This window comes from Toxotes jaculatrix, chromosome 23 (assembly GCF_017976425.1).
Source record: "Toxotes jaculatrix isolate fToxJac2 chromosome 23, fToxJac2.pri, whole genome shotgun sequence".
NCBI classification, from domain to species: domain Eukaryota; kingdom Metazoa; phylum Chordata; class Actinopteri; family Toxotidae; genus Toxotes; species Toxotes jaculatrix.
Window position 1 is genome coordinate 4,091,772 of NC_054416.1, and position 23,432 is coordinate 4,115,203.

General features: G+C 43.3%; 3 protein-coding genes across 3 annotated transcripts; 1 reads left to right on the top strand and 2 right to left on the bottom strand.

Annotated features, from left to right (window-relative positions):
- The first annotated feature begins 1,600 nt into the window (after window positions 1-1,600).
- On the top strand, window positions 1,601-11,040 carry si:ch211-168d1.3 (ras and Rab interactor 2). The gene is made up of 11 exons (XM_041031391.1): window positions 1,601-1,744; window positions 2,066-2,180; window positions 2,430-2,502; window positions 2,765-2,856; window positions 3,031-3,212; window positions 3,453-3,737; window positions 3,978-4,533; window positions 6,733-7,041; window positions 7,315-7,446; window positions 8,128-8,297; window positions 10,717-11,040. Exons 1-11 carry the CDS (start codon window positions 1,601-1,603, stop codon window positions 11,038-11,040), a joined length of 2,382 nt encoding a protein of 793 aa, XP_040887325.1.
- A 1,924-nt stretch (window positions 11,041-12,964) lies between these two features.
- On the bottom strand, window positions 12,965-17,338 carry zgc:101810 (uncharacterized protein LOC493612 homolog). The gene is made up of 9 exons (XM_041030851.1): window positions 17,152-17,338; window positions 16,055-16,165; window positions 15,113-15,271; window positions 14,892-15,021; window positions 14,632-14,768; window positions 14,284-14,433; window positions 13,875-14,020; window positions 13,613-13,745; window positions 12,965-13,399 (listed from the first exon to the last, which is right to left on the bottom strand). Exons 1-9 carry the CDS (start codon window positions 17,197-17,199, stop codon window positions 13,229-13,231), a joined length of 1,185 nt encoding a protein of 394 aa, XP_040886785.1. The 5' UTR covers window positions 17,200-17,338; the 3' UTR covers window positions 12,965-13,228.
- Window positions 17,339-19,701: 2,363 nt separating this feature from the next.
- six7 (SIX homeobox 7) lies at window positions 19,702-22,668 on the bottom strand. Its single transcript, XM_041031247.1, has 3 exons — window positions 22,247-22,668; window positions 20,687-20,850; window positions 19,702-20,413 (listed from the first exon to the last, which is right to left on the bottom strand). The coding sequence occupies exons 1-3, from the start codon at window positions 22,652-22,654 to the stop codon at window positions 20,203-20,205; spliced, it is 783 nt and encodes a 260-aa protein (XP_040887181.1). The 5' UTR covers window positions 22,655-22,668; the 3' UTR covers window positions 19,702-20,202.
- Between the last annotated feature and the right edge of the window lie 764 nt (window positions 22,669-23,432).

A 23,432-nucleotide genomic window follows, 5' to 3' on the forward strand; every position in this document is an offset into this window, starting at 1 on the left:
TTTTGGCAGCACTTTTATTTTTTTATTCTTCTGAGAAAAAGTGAAGTGACCAAAAAAATAAATGAATAAATAAATAAATAAATAAATAAAGCCTCCTAGAAATAAAAGACCTCTGCACCACAGAAAACCTGTCAGCCCTTTAACATGGTGTGTGTGTGTGTGTGTGTGTGTGTGTGTGTGTGTGTGTGTGTGTGTGTGTGTGTGTGTGTGTGTGTGTTTGTGTCTACATACAGTTTAAATGTGTGTATAGATGTGTGTGTGCATCCGCACGCCTGCGCCTGCACGCGCATCGACCAACTTGTCGGAGAAAGGGTGTTTCACTGAGTGGGAATGCCTGGTAGGATGTGGGGATGATAGGCCCGGGTTGCCATGGCAACCATCTGCTGCTACGCTCGCAAGCGTTCGCCGGCAGCCCACACAGTGTGACATCCAGCAGCAAGCCAATCTGAGAGAGAGAGAGAGAGGGAGAGAGAGGGAGAGAGAGAGAGAAAGTAAATCTGTGATTGAATGTTAACATTAGAGGGCAAAGGAACAAGGAAACACACAGTTCAATCTGAATGAGGCTGTTTTATATAAAAGAGCATTTATGGAGAAAGCGTAAGTTCAAATACATTAATACTGTAGAAATATGTAGTTTTCTGTTTTTGCAGTGAAGACAGGGAGGAGAGGTGCACAGCACTCAGAGCAGCACACTGCAGCACACAACAACACTTTGACAGATTACAGAACAAACTGAAGGACGTAAAGCTGCTTTAAAATGTTTGAACTGAAGTTTGGCGAAGAATGAGTCAGTTAAAAACCACTTTCAGGTCCCTAAAACCAGGGTTTATGATGCTGAACATGCATGAGCCACAACTTTTCTGTTTCAGATCTGCCCAGGAACCTGTCATCCCTCCACTATGGATGTCTATTAAAGGCTTAAAATATATGTGTATATATTTAAAAAAAAAATAGGTCACCTAAAATCAGCTTTTGTCTGTGACATGGGACAGAAGATTTTCTTTTGTGAACTAAACAATGAGCAATGGTATTTGCTTTAATTTCATTTGTTTAACTCCACAGACGTTAGCAGGTCAAAACTAAAAATATAACGTCAGAGGCCTAAAAACAAAACACCGTTCAGCAATTCACAGGAACTCAGAATCGATGCTTTCAGTGTCAGTGTGTGTGCATGAAAGAGGTTACGTGTGTATGTTCATCTTTACGCACACAACTTTTACTGTATAAGTGCACTTGTGTAGGACGCGGGTTTCACTTCAGCTTCAGGGGGCACAGTCTGAGTGAAGTGAATGAGACTCTCCTTAGCAAAATTATATTTTTCCAGTATATTTTACAATATTTCTGTTGTTAATAGTTGCAGCCTAAATGCAATTTATCGTCACTGAAAAAAAAATTAGAAAGACACAAACAGAAACTCTGAGGGGAACAATTCAGGACTATTTTTTAACACAGTAACATTGCTAAACTCTTGAATCTCTCAAATTTCTTATGATTTCTTCCATAAAACCTCAACTTTGCTTTGAAAATTCAGAATGGCTAAAAATAAACAACAGTATTTTAAAATATAGTAAGTTTTTGTACAGTAAAATCTGTGTTTCAGATGCAGGAGGTGGGCAGCACAAATCGAGGATCTCAGCGGGTCTTCAGCGTCCTGGATCGTCTGCTGCTCACACATCCCGTGTGGCTGCAGCTGTCGCTCAACCAAGACTCTGCCCTCTACATCCTGCTCAGAGAGCCTGTTGGGGTGAGAACCAATCACTTATAATGATCATAACACCTTATATATATGTTTATGTTTTTTAAACAGTGCATATTTCATAAAACCATGTAACTCCAAACTCCCATAAGCTTCAGCTTCTCATCATTTTGACTCACTAATTAACTCTTTAGGTCTTGTTTGAATTAACCACACACAAACAGAACATTTCTGTGCTAATGAAGTTGACATTAAACCCACGTTTTGTGCTTTGCATTACCATTTGCACCATCTGAGGCTTCTCCTGAAAAGTCGGTGAGATGAGACGGTAACATCCCTGTGCTTTATGCTTGTTTTTGGTGCTCACAGACCTTTTTGGTGCGTAAATGCAGCTCCAGTCAGAGGAAGGTGCTGTGTTTTAGAGTGACAGCGGACAGAAGTGCCTCCTCTGTTAAGGAGTGCTTCATCTGTGAGGAGGACTCCAGTGAGTATAAAACAAGCTGGATTGGCGTTTATTATCCACCTGCAGCCACAGAAATTCACGTAGCGCCTCACTCCTCTGCTCATCTTGTGGGGTGCACTGCACTTCACACACTTACTGGGTGAAGTGATGTGGGACAGAGAGGATGAGTTCTCCAAATTATTTGCAGCCCGACATATTTCCTGTTAAATTTGAATGAGTCTGTCAATGCCTCCACAGCTGTCAGTCAAACTCTGTCTGTTCTATAACCAGCATTCGCCTTGGAGAGCTCAGCACTCAGCTTCCCTGACTTGTGTCGACTGGTGGCCTTCTACTGTATCAGCAGGTAATGTGTTAACTGGTACACCGCGTGTCCCCCGGCACTTTTGTTTAGGGCTAATCCTCAGGGTTAGAGCTCTGTAGTTAAAATTAAAGCTATTATAGAAAATAGCGTGTGGCAACAGTTTGCATTAGGACCATTCCTGTCTCAACACCTCAGTGCCCCTGTGCACAAAGCCAGGTCCTTAAAGAAATTAAGAAATTAAGATAAATGATTTTGGTTCACCTGGGTGTAAGGTTCTGGGATTTTTTTCTTTTCTTGTCTGCAGGGATGTGTTGCCTTTACCACTGGAGCTGCCAGAGGCCATTGCTAAAGCCACAACACACAGGCAGCTGGAGGCCATTTCACACATGGGACAAGGTACAGTCACTGTAGACCACACCCCTTTTACACTAAAAAGCCTAAAAAGAAAACCAAAGGTCTTATGTGCTGCATTTTAACATAATTCATTATCACATTAATTTAAAAATATTTGTTAACCTCCACCTGAAGCCTGTATGCTTCTTCTCTTTGTCTTCCTGGATTTTGGGTTAGACTTCTGGAGCTCACCGAGCGCTTCAGACATGCAAAACGGACCAGTGGACGCATTTGCATCAACCAGCAGCAGCCAGGCCCAGACAGCGGTGGCCCAGGATCGATATTCCCTGCTGACCCGAGGCAAACAAGGCAAACTCTGCTTTATCAACCCGCTCTTCCTGCAGCTGGAGATTAGCAAGGTTAGTGGTGAAGGATGTGATTCATTTATTTCAAGTTTATATGTTCCTTTAGATCAAGATCAACAAAAACCTGTCGATATGTTTTATAATTTCTGAAAATAATTTTTTTATTTTATTTTATTTTATTTTTATTTATTTACAGCCATTACAGGTGCTCTAAAGCCATCCTCCTATTCAAATAACTGATACATCTGCTAAAATCCAGTAGCTCTTGTGTTGAATCCTCTGTCTTTTTTATAGCAGCAACAACTCACAAACCACAGTGCCTCCAACAAACGGCACCGTTTCAAGCGCAGCATGCGGCTCCGGCTCTCTGAGTCCTCCATGAATCTGTCCCTCGAGGGGGTCAGCTCCTACTCGCCTCCCCCATCAGTGGAGCTGCCCGGTGGGTCAGAGAGGCTGCAGAAGGCCGGCACTCACCCACAGAGGAGAGTTCATGCTGGGGCAGGGGTCCTGAGGAGAACCCCTGCTGTATCACCGGGGTCTGCAGAAGAAGAGGACATGATGTCTGTCTATGTGCCTGAAGTAATGAGTTTTAGCATATGTGTTTGTCTTCTGGACCATGCGTAAACTGATGTGGAAGCATTTGAACAGTGTTTGTGGTTTTTCTGAGACTGTTTGAAGGTATTGGTTCCAAACCCACTCAAAGTAAATCTGATGGATCATAGCACAAGATGGGAAAGTAGAAAAAAACATTTATGCTACACTAAATTAAAAAATCTCTCTTTGGTTATTAATAAAATTATCACTTCTTCCCTGGTCAAGACGTCTGCCAAGGCGGAAGAGTCTCCAAAGGCCCAGCAGTCAGCCCAAGCAGAGGAGCCAGGCATCGAGGTGGCGGTTCTCGCCCTGGAACGCCGCCCGGCTCCGTCCCTGGCCGAGCTCGACAGCAGCAGCTCCTTCAGCAGCATGGATGAGGACAATGACTCGGATTCAGATTCAGAGAGCATGGTCCAAACCCAGATGTACAGCTTCCAGCGCCCGCCACTTGTACGCTCCAGAGGCCGCGGCGGGCTGCACCGTATGAGCGAGGCCTTCGTGTGTTTCTTTGCTCCGGACAAGCGGCTGACGCGACTGGTGGAGGAGCTGTCCAGAGACAGGCGCTCCATCTTCGGAGGCATGGTTCAGGACTTCCTCCTGTCGCAGAGAGAGGTGCTCAAATCCCTGGCCTCGTCTTCATCTTCATCGTCCTCGTCTCGGGTGACCTCTGTGCAGCTCCTGCAGGGTCTGCGGCTCTTTCTGTCCCAGGCAAAGTGCTGCCTGTTGGACAGTGGAGAGCTGGAGCCTCCCATTGAAACCCTGGTACCAGAGAATGAGAAAGGTAAACAAACAGGTGTTAACACACAGTAATCACTCACATCAGAGTGAAACACATTATATATAAGCACAGACTGCTTGTGATATTTCCACGGCTGATTTAAATTCTTCTTCGATTTTTTTTTTTTGTTGGCAAAGAAACTCAAAGTAAGTTTGTGTCACTGAGTGAATTATTTAATTGAATTTATCAGACTGTGCTGGATTCCATTCTGAGCTCAACCTTGCGAATTTCTCGTATGCACGCATGATTAGTTTATCACATCAAAATGAGGAGACGGTGAGTGCAGCAGGGAGTTGGGGGGACTGGAGGAGAGAGAGAGAGAGAGAGAGAGAAATGTGAGGAGAAAAAAAAGACTGTACTATTAGAAAACACTGATTCAATAGACACAGTGCCAGAGGATGCAGGTCTATGGAAACAGACAGCCTTTTCTGTTAAATGGTGGGCTGCCCAGGCTGCAGTGAAAGACACTGTCAACAGAAAGTAGTTTGCGTGGGGAGCAGAGCCTCATTCACTGGAGCTCATATTGTCTCTGGTATTTAGAAAACAGCATTAGGAAAGCCCTGCCCGACGCGCCTGCACTCACATCCATCGAATTCAAAGTGTGATTTTTCTCATTATTGTAAAGACATCGCAGGGTGTTACTTTGGAAGGGTTGTAGTTAGATCCTTTGACACAGTCCTGTGCGTAGGTTTTTCTTTTTTGGACTCCTTTGTGTGTGGCTGAGTGTGTGTTTGCAGGTGTGTTTGTGTGTAAATGTGTGATGATAGATGGTTGCCTGGCAGTGCAGAGGCTTCAGGGGAGAGCGGTTGGCCGCTGCCTTCCTTCCTCCCTTCCTTCCTTCCTGCGCTCTGATTCTGATTTATCTCGCATTGCGTCGGTGGGAGGCATTTGCATTTTTTTTTTCTCCCCCTCGTTTATCATAAAAAGATATCACAGTCCCACGCTCACTTGAAGAGCAGCACGATTCAGGGGAGGGTGGGAGGGAGGGATAGAAATAGGCAGGTTACTTTGAAAATGTAATCAGTTACAAATCTGCGAGTAACAGCACAAAAAAAGTCAGCTTTTTTCAGGACTAGCCAGCAACTGACAAGGCTGTAATCAGACTACATGTAATCTGTTACTCTCCGGAGCCGGTAAAAGAAACAGGGATGCTGGGATTGAGCAGAGAGGGAGGTAGAAAAACAGAGGATGGAGGGCGTGAATGATTAATCACAAGGGAGAAAGATGTAGTAAGGTAGATGGGGGGAGATGCTGGGGGATTATACAGGAGGGAAACATGAAGGATGGAGAGGAGGATATTGATGATGAGCGGAAAATAGTGTGCGCTGGAGAATTGTTACCCACTTAGTCAGGACTGCCCACTGACTGCAGGAGAATCACTGAGTGTGTGCGTGTGTGTGTGTTTCTCCACGTGTGAGAGCAAGCATGCATGTGTGCTGTCCATGTACACGAGTTTCTGTACCACATATCACTGTTGTCAGGCCAAAAAAAAATGCTTATGAATGTTACATTGTTGTTGTATTTATGACATTTAGGTGTATATATTGATATTACCTGTTCTTGTTGGCTTACCGGGCCCTCAGTACCCAATTTCGTTTTTATTCTTATGTAAATGTGTAATAGAAATGACAATAAACCCCCTTGAATCCTTGAATTACACAGGGTGACATAATTACTTACTTGATAACAAGTTTCTAATCTTTTTTTTTTTTTGTTAGAAAGGTGTGGTGAACTTTTTGAGGCCATAATTTGTGATTCTGGATTACATCGTATATTTGAGTTTTGTTTGTGTGTCTTCTTCTTGTCTTGTGAACTCACACAGCCATTTAATGTAATTTGTCCCATTCCATGTTGTGTGAATGATGATGTCTTCCAGAAATTAAGGTCCTAATAAAAAAGAACACTGGGACAGGACACAGTGTGGAAAAGAGCATTCAAAATATAAACCAGTGAGTATTGTTTGTTGACAGTTTGCAAACGCAACTTAAAAATCCTGTGTACACACAAAACACATGTGCTGATTAGTTTTCCTGGGTATGTACAGTGTATATTCTGTGTTGTTTCAGTTTACCCGTGCAATCAAGAAGACAATCCGAAGTCCACACACAGACACAATTGTGTCTCCAAAAAATTTTTCATAGCTGCACAAAAAAACATTCATTTTCATTCTCACAAACACTGAACCCTTCCCTCTGTCCCCAGATCTGGCACTAGAGCGAGCCATGTTCTCCTGTGTGCTCAGGCCTCTGAGGTCCCACCTTGAAAAAGCCCTGGTGGCGTTGCACAATCAGGATGGCTCCAGCCAGTGTCTCACCCAGAACCTGCTTCGCCTGAAAGGGGACGTCGCCATGGAGAGGCTCGGCGTGCGTACGGGTGTCCCGGACAGCCGCGAGGTGGAGAGGGTGAAGCAGAAGCTGGTCCTGATGCAGAGGACGCACTCGCCCATCGACAAGGTGCTGCTGCTGCTGCAAGTGTGCAAGTGCGTCCACAAGGCCATGGGGTCCTTACATGGTGAGACCAAAATTCATTGTTTTTTGGAGGACTTTAAGGCCGTGCTGTGACTTTAAAAACAAAAACAGCTTCAGCAGTATCATTTCACTCACAGAAGGAGAGAAGAAAAAATAAAAATGATATTTCATTTGCTGTTTTCTTTTTAAACACACTGTTGTTGTTGCTTGAAATCTTGCTTGTTAAAGGAATGAAGGATCCGGTTGCTTTTCATCACGACCTGCTTCTGATGGCAGCTCTTACACTTATTCTGTCCTCCTGTAACTTTCTTTGCAGGACAGGAAGTGAGCTGGGATGACTTCCTGCCCTCGTTGTCTTATGTGATTGTGGAGTGTAACAGGCCTCACATCCTGATAGAGGTGGAGTACATGATGGAGCTGCTGGAGCCCTCCTGGCTCGGAGGAGAGGGTACGACCTGTACTAACTGTGAAAGACCCAAAATATCAGGAGCTGTTTTTATATCCAGGCTCATTAAATTAAGCAACGAATGCTTTAGAATTTGTTTATAACTCCAAACCCAAAGCGTAGGACTCACAGTGCAGGCTGTTTGAAATACTTAAACCTGCATTAATTGATAACTTGGGGACATCAAAAGAAGCTATAAACAGAACACTGACTTACCACCTTAACAAGTTGTTGTGGCAAACAGTTGCTTATCGCAGACACCGAGCAACATTATCATTCATTTAAACAGATTCCTGTCCGCCTGATGAATGTAAGTCCAATATTCACTTTGTTTTAGCTCTGTTTTTAGTCTCCGCCATCTCCTGAGGGAAATACCTGGCTCTTTATCTGCTAAATGCTCCATTTATTCACCTGCCAGCCGCTAACTGTCTCTGTGGTTTGTTGCTGAGTAAGAAGTGTCTAGAGGGTTTATCAGAGCTTTTTCCTTTGCTGAGGACAGCAGGCCGCTGTTGCTGGAAATGAGGTTGATGAGAGCTGTGAGGATGAACCGAAACACTAAAGTAACAGGCCATAAAAACCACACTGCAGTAAAGTCCATCATTACCAGGACAGATTAAGAGTATGCAGTGTAAGATTTAGACTTTCTCCTTTTCAAACCCACTACACTTTTTGTTTTGCTTCCAGGTGGGTACTATCTGACCAGTGTGTATGCTAGCCTGTGTCTGATCCAGAGCCTGGACAAGGATCAGCCGTTCTCTGGCTGCCTGACGCCGGAGGCCCAGGAGGCGCTGAAGGAGTGGAGCTGCAGACGGAGCCGGGAAGCCCAGAGACAAAAGGAGAGCCTGCAGAGCCAGGTAGGTACCAAATGCTTTGATCGTAGTAGTCCACCACAGAAACACTGGTAGCATTATGTGTGGGTTTGTACAGTGAAGTAATATACAGTATTGCTGTCACACATAAATGCCCTCTGTGAAGTGTAGACTGATGTGTGGAAAGTAGGAAGTGCTGCTTACTATGCAGTGAAATAATTCTGGTATATATTCTCCAGTGTGCCATGTGAATGACATACTGTCGTGGCAAAAGTGAAATAAAGAAATTGAATTTTTTTTTAAGTTGCTGATAGTGAAAACACAATATGTGCTTTCTAATTTTTGTGAAAACATGAACTATACAATGATCTTTTTCAAAACTGAGGAAGTTTGTGGCTACATGAGCATTTGCAGAGGAGAAAACTCGTCACATGCTAACTGATGCTGGAAGGGTAGAGCGATACAAAACTCCTCCTCCCATCCTACTGACAACAATCAGTAATTTAATGTGATTGTTTTTCTCCACAGCAGAGGTTTCTTACTCTCCGTGATGCTGAGTCTTTACACAGATTTTAAAAGGTTTCCAGTGTGTTTGTGGCTTTAGTGAATTCACCTGCAGCTGACGAGCTACCTGACGTCATCTATCCTGATATCCTGAGCCCAAACGCAGATGCTTAAACCGACATTAAGGATCATCGACACACTTCACAGCTCAAACTTGAACCAGTTTTATCTTTCAAATGGCACAAAAGGCACAAACGGCAACAAAACAAGGAGATAATCCCTCCAAAGCGATGAGACGCTACATTAATTATGTTGATGGTGCTGCATGCTGAGCAACATCTGATTGTCCTACATCTGGCAGCAGTGGCAGGTGGGATAGAACAAGCAACAGTGACCCATATTTGATTAAGGGTTGATATCAAGTATTAGTCCTGCTGCTGTTGCTGCTGCTGCTTGGGAATTTAAAGACAGTACTCTAGAATTTTCTAGAGGTCACGCAAAAGGTGAAGATTCTCAGTCAAACATCAGGTCATCCATCACAAGTCAGAGGACACACCTGGATTTCCCTCCTTCGTGTGTAAACACATTTCAAATTCATTTGGGGGGATTAGTTTTTAGACGTTTTTAGAGGTAATCCTCTGATCTGGGACCGCCGGCTTACGACAGGGCATGCACTAATGCACACACACACACACACATTGACTTTTACCTACGCTCTCCTATTATCACACTCCCGGCCCCAGATTGGTATAACAGTCCACCAGATGCCATGGACGAAAGGCATTGTCATCCACAACGTTTCTGTCTCGTCACGTGGTGCCTCTCCTGGCTTCAAATAGCCGATCTAACTCACCCGGCAGCCAGATTTTCCACTGACACAGGCGGGGATCAGTGAGCCAAGTGCTATGAAGAAGTGGGCGGTCAGATAACATGAAATTTATTGAGCCGCATCTACCCATCGAAGCAGGCAAACACAATATGCACACGGACAGCGAGGAGCTCAGTGACTCTGTAAGTTTTGATGATGGAAGACCTGTTGATTATAATTGCTGGTGTGTGTGTGTGTGTGTGTGTGTGTGTGTGTGTGTGTGTGTGTTTGTTTTTTTCTTGAGCATATTTGACCACTTGTGTATCTGTGTGTGACAGAGTTGTGTGTGCAGGTAGGGTAGGATGGGTGGTGTGTGTGTTTGTGTGTGGCAGAGAAGAGGATTCTCACTGGTTTCTCAAGGTTGGATGTTTGGTAAAAGGATTATGTTCAGTATGTTTTCATCGTGCGTGCGTGCGTGTGTGTGTGTGTGCGTGTGTGTGTGTGTGTTTGTGTGTGTGTGTTTTACAGAGAGTTGGGAGGGCGTCTGTAGGTGGTTGAATCTGACATTATATAATGGCTTAGGTACAGCACAATTGCTGCTAAGTGTTTGAAGAGTGGCAATTGTTGAGACACTCGTTAGTTCTGTGTTTGATCGCTTTTTTTTTTTTTTGTTCTTTTGAAAATGTCAAAAAGTTTCTGTTTGGATTAAAGTGCAGAGGGAAAACTTCAGCAGAACATCAAGATAGAGCAAGCTTAATGGATTATATTTTATGAGTTTGGACGTGGACATGCTCCGGTGGATTAATCCTGGGAGTTTGTCAATGAAGCTGTAACATGCAGCAGAGAAAAGAGCAATTTCATGAGGACGCTTTTCATATAAAGCTCTTTGGACGTGCTGGTTGCATGTGTGGGAAGAAGAAGCTTTATTTTAGAGAGAATTTCTTTTACAAACATCATTTTGGCTCATTTGTTGTAGTGGATTATCAGCCTGTGTGCTTGCACAGCTCTCACTCCTCCTCTGGCTCCATCCCTCTCTCCTCCCCCTCTTTTGCCCTCACTCCATAAGCCTCTTGACCTCTGTTTTGCATGAATACAATATATATTCACTCTTTTTTTTCCCCTCTCTTCTCCTCCCTCCCTCCCTCCCTTCAGAGGTGCGTTCGGATACTGTTCCAGGACGGGGAGCGGAGCGCCGTGCGGACGTTGCAGTGGAGAGCCGGGGAGACCAGCCAGGCCCTGGCACAGCTGTGTGCCGCCACTTTCGGAGTGTCCGACCCGCAGCAATACACCCTGTACTGGCGCAGCGGTGGCGAGATGAGGGCCCTGCCGCCTCAGGCTCAGCCCCAGGACCTGGCCAGCCACAGCGAGGGAGGCCCCTCGCTCTCCTACCTGAGGACCGACCACGACTTCAGCAAGATGAGGCGGCTCACCAGAGGTGGCGCCGTGGACCTGAGCGAGTCGGTGTGTGAGGAGTGAGTGGGAGGGATGGAGGAAGGAGGGAGGAGGAGGATGAGGAGGAGGAGGAGATGGATGGTCGCTCTCGCTTTCTCTCTTTCTCTCTCTTGTTCTGTCCCTTTCTCTCCGGCGGTGTGTTGTGTCTCGTCGTGGGTCAGGACTTGTTGTGAAAAACTACAGCCCTTCTCCAGACTAGGAGCAGACCTTAAATGGTAAACTCTTCCCTAAATGGACCAACATGCAGAGCAGAGCAGGACCAACATAGGGACTTTTGCCAAAAGTTGTACTACGTACCACTCAGTGTGGCTGCTAGTGTAAAGGAGTGTACTATTTGTGACATGGAAAAATGTGTAATAAATGGATTTGGTTGTTATTTGAAACATGAACCCAGAGTGTATACCATGAAGGGATTACATCATTTAAACGTGAGGAGGCTCAAATCCAAAGACAAATTCTGTGAGACTACTGTTGCCTGGAAACAAAATCACTTCCTGTATGCACACAAGAAGACAAATTGTCCAACGTGGTGATGTAACCCTTTCACAGTATAGTTCTGGGCAAAATCTAAAAGACACTTGGATGTTTTATTACTTCACTTTTATGTGTAAAAGTCTGCAGATCTTTGGATGGAACCACGTTGTTAAAGGGTTTGGGGATACGAGCCTCTCTGTGCCCCTGGGAATCGAGTTTGACAAAAAGGTGAGATGTGTTATCGCCAAGACCAAACCTCAATACCAAAGTGACAAAACCAGAAAAAAAAGAGAGGCCATTTTGTGATACAACAGGTGTTTGCTTTGAAAGAAATCAGGTTTACAAGCTTGAAGGAAGCTTTAAATCAGCCATTTATTTTTAGAATCACCCACAGAGACAATCTTATTTTTACTTTTTTGAGAAAAGGCGCAGACTCTCCTCCTTGCTCGCGTATTCTATTAAGTGTTTTTGGCAGGTGGAGTAATCAGCGAGTAGGAGGGAAGTGATAGAAAAGCATCAGCTCTCTGTTTTTAAACCATGTGAGGAAAAAAAAAAAACAAAAAACATCACATCGACACACCGAGACAAAATGCAACAGATTTACTGAATGACTTGCGAATGTATTAAAATCTTTTTTCCGTGTCAGAGTTTAATCCTCTCAGAACTGCATTCATTTCACGTTTCAATTCACTGCTTTTGAGTTCTACTGTTTCTCTTGGCCGTACAATAACTCCGCGTTACAACCTGGACTGAGAGGACAGTCTGACCAATAAACCAGGACCTCACGGTGACTGGTAGAATGTAAATGTCAAAGTCACCAGCTTCTGGTGGCTCCTGCTGCAAGTCATCACTATCAACTGACTGTTCAACTCAGTGTCATTATCAATTATCATATTGTGTATTTAAAATTAACTTTTAATTGTTCAATTTGTTGGGTAGATATCAAACCTAAGTATGGATTTTCAACATATCTGGAGTTTTTAAACAGCTGAGGAGGTTCGTTTTGGGAACTATGGTGTGTTTTGAACATTATTGCATGCTTTTTCATTTAACGTGAAGGTTCTGCGAATGTGGTGTATGTGTGCGTGGAGCATGTGTTCATTGTGAGAGCTCACTATTTCTTTTCCGTGTAAAAACACATTACTGTATTTTGTCAGGTAACTCAGTATCGCAATAAAAATTGCAATATCTGTTCACAGTGTTGTTACATCCAGTTTGTACTGTGGTGGGACTGTGAATGTTGTTAACTGATGCCTTAAACAAAGACAACCAGCAGAGGGAAGCAAATACTAACACCACTGTTTCATTGCCTGCTGGTACGCCACTTAAATATGTAAATACTGTTTTCTAGTGTCTAGTTTGGCAGGTTAATGGTTATTTACCATGTTAAATATTTCACATTTTCTGTATCAGTCAGTTTGCTTTTTCAAGTCTTTACTAACACATTATTCTCATTAGTTTCAGTATCTTTTTACATAAGGAAAGTCCAAGGCAATGTGACGTTAGATTCACTCCGAACGTTCTGTTTCTGGTTGGTCATTTAAAACAATTTCACACAAATGCAATTTCTTTTTTTTTTGGCATGAGTTTGAATCAAGACTTGATTTAAGTGTCAAAAATGTCTCAAACTGCTGATTACGTGAAATATTGGGGTGAAATTTTATTTTTCAGTTTAATTTTTATTCATTTATTTATTTAGTTAGTTAGTTATGTAATTATTTATTTATTCATTTGTTTATTATCTGACTCCACCTCCCAGTTTTTGCAGCACTCCCAGGCCTTTCTCTTGGTACTCCGCTCTGCTCAGCCAAAAGGAGTCCTTGTCTTTCATGATGTTGGCCAGCACGGCACCACCCAGGAACACCATATGTTTACGTCTGGGGGGGTCCTCGATGCGAATCTTAAACTTCTACACAAGTGTGAAGAGACGAGGGGAGATGTAGTTAGAGCACAGTGCACTAAATGTACATATGTTCCCTATTGCTTTTGATTTTTATGTGTGTTTCTCTCTGTGTTGTACACGTTTTATTTTATTTAACGTCCTGGTGCTGTTGTGTTTTTAAAACACAGATTATCAACAGTTTAAAGCCCCGTTAAATGTCATGAATATTAAAGTTCTTACTGATAGTTTCTCAGTGTCTCCGTCTAGCACTCTCTCCAGGTAGAGCTGCTTGATCTCTCGTTCCAGTCTGGATGGAAGGCCGGGATACATGGTGGTCCCTCCCGACAGAACAATGTGCTTATAGAAGTCTGCCCTGCACAGAAAGAGAGAGGACAGATGGTAAAATGACACGCTCTGTCTGTCTAACTTCTGTTCAGATGAAAAAAAACATTCTTTTACTTTTATTTCTTTTCATTAAAGACAGCAGTGATGAGAGTCGGACCTGAGATCGATATCTGCAGCCTGGATGGTGTTAAACAGCAGCTCGGCCACTCCTGCTCCCTCCACGTTGATGAGGTGAGGCTGGAAGAGGGCTTCAGGAGCCCCAAACCTCTCTCCTCCCACATTCACCTGTCGGCCATCAGGGAGCTGGACCAGAGAAAGAACACTGTTGGTTTGGTTGATTGTTACACAAAATTATGTTTGAAATTTAATGTACTGGATCCTTTTAGCTCTTCTTCTTTAGAGTTAGAGAGATCGAGGCCATCATTACCTCAGACTATAGCTGCTTCCCCCAGTTAAGAGAGGCACTGAGAAAAGAGTATTACCCAAAACGCTGAACTATTCCTTTTGGTGGGCCAATGCTAAATTTTCCAAAGAATGCTTTCCTGGGATTTCGTTCCTCAGCATACCGTGTACGACTCCACCAGGTAGGTGGTCTCTGTGGCCAGGCGTTGTTCTTGTTCGATGTTGTATCCCACATAACAGAGTTTCTCCTTCAGCATACGCACAGTCTCAAAGTCAGCCGAGTGGTTGAAGGCGTAGCCGCGGAGCAGCAGGAGCTGATGGTGGGAAGATTAAAAGGTGATTTGTAAAATCAGGGATCAAAACTGTTTTTCTTGGATCAGTGTTTACTGACAGATGCAACGTGTTAAATTTTACTCGAACCACTTTTATTTTTGTCCCATTTTTCTCACTTCTTCGTGTGCAGTGTTGACGCTTTCCATCCAAAACACTGAGCTAAGCGTCTTCCCACTCACCTTGATGAGGTAGCGTGTGATGTCACGTCCTGCGATGTCCAGCCTGCGTGTGAGGTGGGGTAAGGAAAAGCCCTCGTACACGGGACAGATGTGGGTGACACCATCCCCTGAGTCAACGACCACACCGGTAAGCAAACCTGTAGATTCAGTTGAAACAGACAGTACATGGAGGTTGCAAATTAGCTTAGAGGTCAGACTCCTCAAAATGAATACACAGAAGCTTTAATCCATTAAATGTTTAAAGGTTGTTGTTACTTTACCCTGAGCATACAGAGTCAGCACAGCCTGAATCGCCACATAGATGCCGTGGAACTGGTACTTCTCAAACATGACCTCTGCGATCTTTTCCCGGTTCTTGGTGGGATTCATGGGTGGCTCAGTCAGCAGAATCTTGAAGAGGTAAGAACACGTCTTCAGTCGTTCTCTTTTATATGCACCAACAACAAAACATGCCCACAGCAGCTGCCCAGTGGGTCTGTACCTTGCACTCTGATGGGTTGATGTTCAGGCGTTCTGGACCGAAGGTGTAGTCCCACAGGTGGAGCATGTCGTCCCAACAGCGGACCATGCCGTTCTCCATGGGGTAGGACACCTCCAGCATGGAGCGACACTCGCTGGCCTCGTCCCCCACCATCAGGTCCTGGGTAAAAAGAACAGGAGCAGTGCAGACATTGTTGAGGTGGACTGTGGTTTTGGTCTGTGGATTTATCTTGGTATAAATAAAGATAAAGAAATGTCTTTTTTTCTTATGGAATGGAGGAAGACTAAAGGCTTTGACCCTTTGCACTCAGGTTACACAAGAATTACCGGGGTTAAAGGTCTGCTCGGCCTCAGCTTACACGAGCATATGAACTTAACTGTGTCTTAGGAAGCTAGCAGGTGTACGGTTCTAAGACACTTTAATACGTATAAGCTAAAGGGTAAGAAGGGCTGGAGGAGCACAGGTAGGTCAGGCATTTAATTAGCTGAAGAAGTCTTACAGTGTGTATCTACTCTTACCAGACAATCATTTGCTCCCCCCCCCCCCCCCCCCCCCTTTTTTTTCCAAATAGAATACAACTACATGTAGATAGAGATTTTCTTATTAGAGTTAATATGAAAATTGGTGACTCTGTTGGTAAATCTGGGTTTTTATCCTGTTGTTGCTGTTGTCATTTATCTCAAGCCAAAACCGATTACAGCAGATTGGATGGTAAAAATATAATATGACCAGATAAAAGATGAGAGTGTATATTGTGCCCTCAGCAACCTGGTTACATTATGCACAATAAGACTTAAAAGGAGAAGAATTTGTTGAGTTTTCATGTTTTATTCTGTTGAATCCTCCATGATCACAGCCCAAACGCCTTCAGACCGACTTCATCTACCAGGTTCAGTGAAAGACCAATGAGCAGGCTGCCTACTCATCTGAAACTAATCTCACCTTTATCTCAATGTTGCCCACTTTGGTGCTCGATCGTATGATTGGTCGACCCACCATGGCTGGGAAGATGTGGTCAGGGAAGTTGGATCCAGCAAAGCCACACTTAACAAACTGGGGAGGATGTGAGAGAGAAACACAGCAAGAGATTTATTTTTTGTGTGAATAAAGTTCCAATTTATGTTCATCAGCTGAAACTGAAAGTTTGTTTGTACTGCCCTGAATTGATGCTGCACATTAACTGTACTCCTACTCTAGCGTACGGATAATTTCCATTCATAAATCAGTTCCATTCAGTTTAATCCGGTGCTGGGCTTAATCTGCATCCAGGAAACTGACCTTGAGTGTATTATTATAATGCTTTTACCAGATTGTCTCTTATTTATCAGACAATGCATTAGCAATTTCATTACATCTTTAAAAGCATGTAGAATAATTCATTTGGTTTGCATTTGGTAAATAATTACGGCGATACATGGCCTTTTATTGGCGTGTAGTTCACTGCGTCCCTGCCTGTCATGACTACACCTCGTCCTGTACTGTCTCAACTTGTCTTGTGACTACAGACACATTCCTTAGCCTGGAGGGGCGCAATGCATTTCAATCAGAGATAACCAAAAAAAAACAAAAAAAAAAAAACAGGATCCAGCCAGTTGCTCACTGCAGGTACGAGTCACACCTCAAACTCCTTTCACATATCAACATTTAAAATGCTACAGTACAGTTTTAAAGAGCCACTCTCTGGGTTTTAGCACCTCAAGTCTCTCTTCCTGCTTTTCATCCAATTGTTGCTCAGTTCAAAGCATGACAACCATTTATGGCTGTGTGCACATAAGAGGCAGGATGGCAAGTCCAGACAGATGTGGAATCAAGCTCGAGTGTGCACACCCTGGACTTCTTCAGATGTTTGCCACTAAATGAAGCATTCTTGGAACAATTGCTTTAAAACAAAACACTGAAATCTGACACACCCGTTGCAGGTTTGCATCAAAAACAGGAGGATACAGTCAACATAAGAATTACAATTCAATTCAGTATCTGGAATAGAATAAAGACGATGCAGAACTGATACTGGTAACATTTTGGATCATCTTACTTACCCCTGTCCCATTGTCGCAGACCACCACTTTCCTTCCCTCGCTGTCCATCCTCAAACAAATACTATAAACAGCTCAAGATCGTCCCTCCTGCCAGGACAGGGATGCAACTAACAAACAACAAGATTTCTATACATGAATTTAGCAGTGACAACAACTGACAGGTAAGCAGAAGTCCTCGTACTACTCCTTCAAGTGTGGGCGGGCTTTCTGAAAGTGAGGACGCCCATTATCTGTAGCCAGGGAGGAAGGAGGCCCACACTACACTGAGAGAAACAGGTAGTGGTCCTTCAGCTTGATTACAAATCATTTTGAAAGTGGACATGCTGCTCATCTTGCAACAACAACAAAAAAAAAAACATTTGGTTAATTTATAATTCAAATGTCACTACTCTGTGGACATGTTTACATTCACTGTTTTCTCTGTGAAGATTAAGGAATTATGATGTTTTTGGAATGTAATACTGGAAATAATAATCTTTATTGAATGCTTTTCTGGAAAGGTCCATATTCAAAATTCAAGATTAATAAATCCCGAGCCTATAAACGAGAAAAGCATCAGAAACATTTCTAATTTTGGTTAAAATGATATGTACTACAGACTTCTCATTTTAACCTGATGCCATTTTAAAATTCATTTATACATCGCTCTATTCATTTATACGTCGCCTATATAACCATTCATTTTTCTTGTTTTAATTTGTCTAAAAACTTATTTCAACTTTTTTAAACCCCTTTTTTACGTTTGTTTAGTGTCTATATTATTTTACTTATAACGTTTTCTGCTTCGTTAAAATCAAATTACAGCCATAAAAGAGACTCAGCGCCATTGCAATGGTTTCTCCGCCTTTGTTTTCTACCGTAAAACGAGCAAAAAGACGTGTTGCAACCCTGCAACTTGTGAACTTGTTAAACTTGAGTTAAAAATCTTCTTCTTTGTGCACCCGAAGGGATATATTTTTACTTCAAGCTGAGTAGAATAACATTTTTGGAGCCTGGAAAACATTGGTGAGTGTTGTGTCGTGTAAAACCGCTGAACTCTGCGTGTCCAGCACCAAACAACCCACAGACCTCGTTGGTGAACGCAGTGCAGCGTTTAGCAGCATAAAGCATTTAGACTGGAGAATAACGACTCCTGAAGCACAGACACAGCTCCAGGTGGATGCTGCTGTTGCTCCATATCTGCCAAATCAACTGTAAGGTGATAATATGTCAGTGTGTGTTTCAGTTTGTTTTGAACATCACCAACAGGCCAAACGTGGAGTGAAGCCTTAGGTAGAATAGCCCCTTTTCACTACAGACATTTTAACTTGCATAGTAATTAATTGCTGCGTTGCCATAATTGATGGAAGTGAGCTTTCATTAATCAGCTATCAAGTCAGATTGTCTGCTGTGGAAATTGTCGGCAAATCTTAAAAACGGGCATGACCGCAAACATTACCAAATCCGTCTTTGTTTTCAACCACAGAACAACTCAGTTAAGGCATTACAGGTGTGGCTCTGCTTTTGTCTCTGTTATTAAAAGTAAATGGCAAAGTTGATAGTTGGAGCTCTATGTTATGGGGCTTGATTTAAAAAAAAAAACAAATACAAGAAGAGTCGAGACGAGCAAAACATTTTTGAAGTGAAAAGAAGTAAACACAACCCCTGTAGCAAACCGACCCTAAAAATCAGCTTCTTTAACACTGGTGCACTGAAGCTTGTGAGAAATCTGCATGTCTGCCGAGCAGAAAGCCAAACTTTGGATAAAAATAGGTTCATTTATTTACATAAAACATTTACAAAATACAGCTTTTCATTGAAATGCAGTAATGTGTTATGAGAAATGGTGATTGTAAGAAAGACAGCAAACAGTAAGCCTCTGAGTGTGTCACTGTGACACGAGGACACAATCATGTCTGACCGGGTCTCCCTGTTCTCAGATGTAATAGGCACATTGAGTTAAGACCAATTTAGTGCTTTACTTTCTCTTTTTCATCTTTTCTGTTTCAGCTCCTGCGGGAATTCATCATCAGAGCAGCTCAGGAGCATTTAAAGAAAACCCTGGATATGTCAGTAACAGTAACCAAAAGAGAAGTGAACAGGTAAAACACAGCTGGTAACAAAAATGTTTTGTGTTTTGAGCAGCACACATGTAGTGTTAATTACATAATGTTAAGTCATGTTGTTATGTATTATTGCATTGTAAAAGTAATGCCCTTTATTCCTTTTTAAGGCAGTGAAACATGTTGAATTGATCATTCAGTATGTTTACATGCACATTATGACCTGATCACGCTGTATGGTAACAGTACAGCTGTGTTTCAGTGTGTGCGAGGTGATTGCACCGTACGAAATCGGATTAGGTACAGCGAATAATTAAGGAAAAATGTAGGTGTGTTAATCAGTTAATGCACATGCTGAAAAACCTTTTAATTTATAGGCCTCATGGATAGGCCTCGTGATAGCATCAATGGTCTGGGTCTTGCTGTAATCTGATAATATTATTAATGTGCATGTAAACATATTCACACACAATAGTAGCCTGTTCAAGGCATGTAATGTTTACTGGGTCTGAGTGATTTCCATACAAATGTATTGTGTAGCTTACATAAAATCTATTAGAAAATGATCTATTTGAAATATTCACTGAAACCAGTATCAAAACTTAAAGTATTAATGTTCACATAATCTAAAGACCATTGGCATTATTTCTATAAATACTTCAGCTGAAAAACACTCATTTGATGTAGAAGTACTCGATGGATGTTTACCTATCTACAGTCCTGAGTCATGGTCAGCAGTAAACTAATTCATATAACAGTCAAGGTCATGTGCCATGGTGCTTCTTTAAGTGCATAATGTTTTCTCATATCATTCCCTTACATCGTCCACTCAGAGCCACATCAAGTGGGCTCCTCGTTCTCGCCCTTCTCTCTCTGAGAACAGCTCCGGTGTGTCCACAGCCACAGACAGGTCAAGTGTCTCTAACATATGTCTGAGTCTGATGACAGACGCTGCTCTCGTCTCTCTGCAGGGGGACAAGAGTCTGTCCGCGAAAAGAGTCCCTTCATCTCAAGACTCGAACTCGCTGTCGCTGCTGACGGAGATCTCTGGAGTGGAGGCTCCTGTTCCTCTGCGCTCGGTCTCTGTGCTACAGTCGCTGGCCTCTGGGCTGCCGAGGTGGCGAGGGGAGGTAGGCAGCAAGTGGGGGTGATGGCGGCGCTCCTGAAGGGACCCATCAGGTGAGCTTTCAGAAGGTAGGAGGGAGGGATCCTGCTGCAGCCTGGGTGGAGGGAGAGATGAGAGTGAGGTCTCAGACTGGAGTCTTTTTTTAACAGCTCTTCAGACAGATATAATCTGGAGGACACACTGGAATTTTTCCTCTTCACATAATATTTACTTGTTTGCCTTTTAACAGACTTTAACCCACTGAGTTTTTCACATTATTTTTAGGGACGTTCTACCTCTCATGAAATGTTTGCGCAACACAACTTGAATGTAGTCACAGTGTTTTTTGAGTAATAATCAGCATAATCGGATGTAGTTTTTGACATACCTGTTCTTTGCGGACGCAGCACGGTCTCTTTGGCGGCGGTTCTTGAACCAGTTGCCGACCTGTGTTGGTGTAAGTCCAGTGGCCTGGGCCAAATGCCGTTTCCTGGATGGGTTGGGGTATGGGTCTTGGAGGTACCACTCTCTCAGCAAACTGCGAGTTCTTTCCTGAAGAAGACACAGAAACATTTGACATATTAGGCTTCCATGCTTACTTCAAGTGTCTCATATATGTTGTGTCAGCTCTTACTTTCTGTCAGTGTATGTGTAGCACTTTGAAAAGACACCATATGGTAAGTGGCCACAGTATAGTGGCTAATATTATTTTGATATCATCCTATTAAACCTCAATAATCTTATCACTCCAATATGATGCTCAGTATAATCTCATTAGATTAGATTTATAAACAGATGATCACAGCCTACATTGTAAGCATACATAAAAATGTATATCCATTAAATTGGATCATGTTAAGGGGCTTAATAGGCTGCTGCAGAGAATTAGAGATTAGCTACTCTAATGAACAATATTTCACCCTGCCACAAGAGGGAGCTCACACACTCAAGAGGCAAAGTGTATGCTTGCTCCTGGAAGTAGCTCTTTTTTTCCACTTGGTTTGTTGGCCATGTCTCACTTATGAATTTTAACAAACGAGTGGCGTTATCATAACTTTAAGTGACAAAATGCACTTTCATTCAGAGTATCAGTCTCATCACTCTAAAAAAAATGTGTTTTTTTAAATGTGATGATGACAGCTCAAGCTGTTCTGCACATCAGGACATCACAGGTTATTAGTTTGCCTCTGCAGGTGATGCACTGAAAATGTCATTTAGACTCCTGCAGGTCAGTGCTCATTCCCAGTTAAGATGATGTCTGAGAGGAGTAGCCACTAATTAAAGATTTGATGAAACTGTAATGGATCCTGTGGGAAAATCTGGCTTTTGCAGCTGCAACCAGTAAATGTTACAGCAATGAACTGAATATATGAAGCAGTCAAAGAATGATGGCAACTTTCACACAGTAATATAGTAGATAAATAACAGCTGTGTGACATAGCTCTACTCATATGTTATTTAAAAATTGTGAATAAACATAATGCATTCACAGTTAAAGGTTTTGGCATCTTAAGGAGCCATAATCTGTTTGTCTGACATTGTTTAACAGTATGTCAGAGCAGGAATAATCTGGTCAGAAAATAGTGCCCTGACTGTTAGGAGATCTCTGATGTTGCATCAGGACACCGGGCGTAAAGTGCTTTAGGAGGCTTCACGGCAGAAGGCAGAAGGATAACCACGGCTCTGACCATTATCATCTTAAGAGCTCAAAGACCAGCTTGATGCAGCAGAGTCAGGTTAAAAGGCATCCTTACAAGAGAAGAAGGTCAAGTTTTCAATGTTATATGTAATGTGATATGATCTAAAGTCATGTTATAATGTGATGCCATGAAAGATCCAGATCAGCGCCAGATAAGATATCAAAGACCGGGGAACACGTGGGTTGAACCGGGGTCCAGTCACACTCAACTTATAACCCTACACAGTGTATCGTTATTAGGTTATTTACCTTAAAGCAGTGTGTCTTCTGCTCGCCGTCCCAGATAGTGCGGGGCAGAGGGAACTTCTTGCGGATCCTGTACTTCTCCACCGGGCCCAGCGGCCGCCCACGGAGTCTCTCCGCCTCTCGGTAGTGCGCGTCCAGCCACAGGTCTTGGAGTTTGGCGTGCGACTCGCGCGTAAATCGGTGGCTCTGGAGGATCTGGTAAAGAGCCTCAAAATTCCCTCCGTGGAAGGCGACCAGCGCTCTCGCTCGCATTACGGACTCGTGTCGGTTCAGCGCTTCCCCGGCGGATCCAGGCACGGCGGCGGGCAGGGACCAGAGGAACCGGCCGAGGCGCTCGATGTCCCCGGTCTCCTCCAAGTTTTCACACACCCGAGCGACCTGGTCCGGTGTGAACATCGGTAGTGGGAACATCTCGCCTCGTTGCGTCTCGGTAGCTCACCGCAGAAGTTATGAAATGGTGACAGGGCGCATGGAATGATGTATCCAACCGTGCGTAAAACTCCGTGCGCTCGCTTCCTTCTTGCGATTAAGTTTATTGACACTTGCAGCATCTATCTGCCGCCTCTCTTATGTAACCGAGTCCTTCCTGGTATTTGGGCAAATGTTTCAGAGAAGCCGATGCTCGAGTGTAGAGACGAATAAAGAAAGAGGACAAGGAGTCAACCTGTATTTATAGCTAGATACAATTAGCATCTCTGTAGATGTTTTGAGAAGGATTATACATCCCGGCCATTAGCCTCTTAGTGGGGGGTTATGTGTACAGAGGTGACTGGCTGATCAGCTTGTTTGGCTTAGCCTCAGGATACACTGAGTGCCAGGACAACTGCAGTGAGCAAACAACCGAGGGTAGGATCTGATGGAGATGGAGCCCTGCACCAGGAGGAGATGATGAGCAAATGTAGAGCGACAGGTTGTTCGCTGCAGAAATGAGCGCAGGTATCAGACAGCAAGCAAAACATTTTTTTAATGTTATTTTTTTTTTTTTGCTAAAGCATTTTTGCCTGTATGACAGAGTACAAACTCACTGATAGTTATTTCCTGGATGGCACAATGAAGTCGCAGTGCCCACGGTCATGAAAACCGGTATCACATGTGCCTCGACAGTTGGCAGAGAGGACACGTCGGGTCACAAAGCTCCAGCGATCTCTGATCAGTTAATGCCCATGTAATTAAAACAGACATCGTAGTT

Excerpts from the sequence above, each read along its gene's own strand:
- si:ch211-168d1.3 (XM_041031391.1), top strand. The coding sequence starts at position 1,601 with ATGCAGGAGGTGGGCAGCACAAATCGAGGATCTCAGCGGGTCTTCAGC. Across the intron at positions 1,745-2,065 it reads TGCTCAGAGAGCCTGTTGGG|ACCTTTTTGGTGCGTAAATG; the intron begins GTGAGAACCAAT and ends TGGTGCTCACAG. Across the intron at positions 2,181-2,429 it reads CATCTGTGAGGAGGACTCCA|CATTCGCCTTGGAGAGCTCA; the intron begins GTGAGTATAAAA and ends TTCTATAACCAG.
- zgc:101810 (XM_041030851.1), bottom strand. The coding sequence starts at position 17,199 with ATGGACAGCGAGGGAAGGAAAGTGGTGGTCTGCGACAATGGGACAGGG. Across the intron at positions 15,272-16,054 it reads TGGGCAACATTGAGATAAAG|GACCTGATGGTGGGGGACGA; the intron begins GTGAGATTAGTT and ends CTTTTTACCCAG. Across the intron at positions 14,769-14,891 it reads GCTGACTCTGTATGCTCAGG|GTTTGCTTACCGGTGTGGTC; the intron begins GTAAAGTAACAA and ends CTGAATCTACAG.
- six7 (XM_041031247.1), bottom strand. The coding sequence starts at position 22,654 with ATGTTCCCACTACCGATGTTCACACCGGACCAGGTCGCTCGGGTGTGT. Across the intron at positions 20,851-22,246 it reads AGAAGACACACTGCTTTAAG|GAAAGAACTCGCAGTTTGCT; the intron begins GTAAATAACCTA and ends TGTCTTCTTCAG. Across the intron at positions 20,414-20,686 it reads GCTGCGTCCGCAAAGAACAG|GCTGCAGCAGGATCCCTCCC; the intron begins GTATGTCAAAAA and ends CCCTCCACCCAG.